The sequence below is a fragment of the Arachis ipaensis genome, chromosome B02, assembly GCF_000816755.2.
Source record: "Arachis ipaensis cultivar K30076 chromosome B02, Araip1.1, whole genome shotgun sequence".
Classification (NCBI taxonomy): domain Eukaryota; kingdom Viridiplantae; phylum Streptophyta; class Magnoliopsida; order Fabales; family Fabaceae; genus Arachis; species Arachis ipaensis.
Window position 1 is genome coordinate 7,429,757 of NC_029786.2, and position 2,786 is coordinate 7,432,542.

Genomic DNA, 2,786 nt, shown 5'->3' on the forward strand with positions numbered 1-2,786 from the left:
ATAACAGAGACACAGAAACAGAGAGAGAGAGAGAGAGAGAGTTTGATAATTTGTGAGAGAATTTCTCAGAAACCCTAATTTCGGAGAGATCGGTGATGGCTTCGTCCAAGGACCGTGAGACCTTCGTCTACGTCGCCAAGCTTGCCGAGCAGGCTGAGCGTTACGAAGGTTTACGGCTTCTTCCTTTTCTTCTCGGACCCCCTCACATCGATGTGCTTGAATTTTTTTGATAACTGATGTTTTTCAAATTGCTTGTTTTTAGTTGATTTATGCTCTTCTTTGATTTTATAGCAGTTTCTGTGGAAAAATTTTATTCTTTTTTCGATGAGTTTGGCTTACTGCATACTGTTCACTGTCAGTTTGGTTGTAAGGTGAGTACAGAAAAGGAGATTGGTTAGGTTTAGGTTTCTCTTACTGTTGGAAGTCCTCAATTATTTTGTAGTTTCATTTTGCTGATTTTGTTTCCTTAGAGAAATTTTGGAGATTGGTTAGAGTTTGAAGATTTGAGCATGTGATTAATTTTTGTAACTTTGGGGCTGCATGTTCAAGTTGTGGAAATGATAGTTTTAACTGTTTTGAGTATTATAGTTGATTGAAGGGTGTTCTCATTTGCCTTTGATCTTGTCAAATGTGAAGCTTAGCTGATGATGCTTTTGTCCTTTTGTGCTTGTGAATTGTGACAGAGATGGTGGATTCAATGAAGAAGGTCGCAAATCTTGATGTTGAACTCACTGTTGAGGAGCGGAATCTTCTCTCTGTTGGTTACAAGAATGTGATTGGAGCTCGCAGAGCATCTTGGAGGATCTTGTCTTCCATTGAGCAAAAGGAGGAAACTAAGGGGAATGAAGTAAATGCGAAGCGGATTAAGGAGTACAGGAACAAGGTTGAGGCAGAGCTTACAAACATCTGTAACGATGTTATGAGGGTGATTGATGAACACCTTATACCTTCGGCTACAGCTGGTGAATCAACTGTGTTCTATTATAAAATGTTGGTATTCAAGTCTGATTCGTCATTACAGGTTCAGTGTTATATTTTTTGTTATGGATTAGGTGACTGTAAGGTGTTTGAATAATCTGTTAACAGGAAAGGAGATTACTATCGTTATCTTGCTGAATTTAAGAGTGGCAATGAGAAGAAGGAGGCTGCTGATCAGTCAATGAAAGCATATGAGGTGCTGTTTATATTATTATATATTGTTTTTGCTGTTTACACTTTGACTGCATCTTCTTCGCCATCATGTACCGAAGATATCTTCGGATCTGCCAATAAATATTGCTTTTTGTTTATTGCAGTCTGCTACCACTGCAGCAGAGGCTGAATTACCCCCTACACATCCCATTCGTTTGGGTCTTGCTTTGAATTTCTCAGTTTTCTATTATGAGATCTTAAATTCACCTGAGAGGTTTGTCATTTTCATTTTCTATCCTGAATTATAATGGTAGATTGGAAACTTAGTGTTCAGTATGGGATATGCAATTTAAGCATTTTCCAAAATTCAGGGCCTGTCATCTTGCAAAGCAAGCTTTTGATGAAGCTATTTCCGAGCTTGATACCTTGAATGAGGATTCATACAAAGATAGCACCTTGATCATGCAACTTCTCAGGGACAACCTTACCTTGTGGACTTCTGACATCCCAGAAGATGGAGGTAGTTAATAGTTATTTGTAGAAATTCAAGTAACCTTGTTCTATTGTTTTTCTATTACTTTTGCTAATATATGTAATAAGAGATGGCACTAGTTTTCTATGAATGTTCACTCCATTTTTCTTGATTGCAGAAGATGCCCAGAAAGTCAATGGCACTGCCAAGCTTGGTGGAGGTGAGGATGCTGAGGTTAGTACTTCTCTCAACTTGGTTCCTATAATTTCGTTTCTGTTTGATTGCATCAATTCATACATCTAATTACCTTCTTTTTGCAGTGAGTTGATGCTTGGTGCAACCTCCATAGGACTTTGATGCATGTGTTTGGGAATGAAACAAGAGGGCTGAGCACTCATCTGTGTATTAGCTAGAGATAGGGTTTTTCTATTTGTTTCCTCTTCTCTCTCTTTCTCTTTCTCTTTCTCTCTCTCCCTCTCTCTCTGTTGTCTTCTTGATTGGTCATACTTCCCAATAGGGGAAAAAGAAACAAACTCCATTTGTGCTATAATTATTGTATGGTTTTTAATTTGTGTGGTGGCTGGAAATGGTCTGTTTCATTCCCTGCCTTTCCTCCTTTGTGGGGAAATTGATTGATGAGTATTGCTTATGTTGTAATCCCCTATTTCCAATGAAATACTGCAACTTCATATGGAAATACTGATGTATTCCATATTGATTTTTAGATTATACTTCATGGCATTTTACTTTGACTTCTAAACCTTCACAATATCATATATTTTGAAAAGATTGGTACATTGGGTTACTACTCTCATTTTCATGGCAGTGGACCAACCATACATGTAACTGAATGCAAAGTTAATATTAGGTAAATTTATGAGTCTAATCATGAAATGGGGTATGATTGAAAAGGTAAGAAACTACTGAAGAGTGTGTAATGTTTTAATTTTTGTATTATCACCAGGGTTGGAAGCTTGAGGTGAACCAGGCCAAGTTTAAGTTTACGAAAATTGAATTCAATTTATTAACAATCAAGGCTAATTGAAAAGTTTAAGTTTGGCTCAATTGCTCAAATAGTATATCCATAATTTGTGTGTGTATATATAAAGAAAATTATAAATTTTATATCAAAAGAGAAATATAAAAATGTATTTCTTTTATCATAAATAACATAATTAAATTC

At 36.4% G+C, this 2,786-nt stretch overlaps 1 protein-coding gene across 1 annotated transcript; it reads left to right on the forward strand.

Annotated features, from left to right (window-relative positions):
* On the forward strand, nt 1-2,351 carry LOC107624749 (14-3-3-like protein D). The gene is made up of 7 exons (XM_016327194.2): nt 1-168; nt 684-990; nt 1,087-1,174; nt 1,296-1,405; nt 1,503-1,651; nt 1,782-1,837; nt 1,924-2,351. The coding sequence occupies exons 1-7, from the start codon at nt 96-98 to the stop codon at nt 1,924-1,926; spliced, it is 786 nt and encodes a 261-aa protein (XP_016182680.1). The 5' UTR covers nt 1-95; the 3' UTR covers nt 1,927-2,351.

Excerpts from the sequence above, each read along its gene's own strand:
- LOC107624749 (XM_016327194.2), top strand. The coding sequence starts at position 96 with ATGGCTTCGTCCAAGGACCGTGAGACCTTCGTCTACGTCGCCAAGCTT. Across the intron at positions 169-683 it reads GCAGGCTGAGCGTTACGAAG|AGATGGTGGATTCAATGAAG; the intron begins GTTTACGGCTTC and ends GAATTGTGACAG. Across the intron at positions 1,406-1,502 it reads ATCTTAAATTCACCTGAGAG|GGCCTGTCATCTTGCAAAGC; the intron begins GTTTGTCATTTT and ends TCCAAAATTCAG.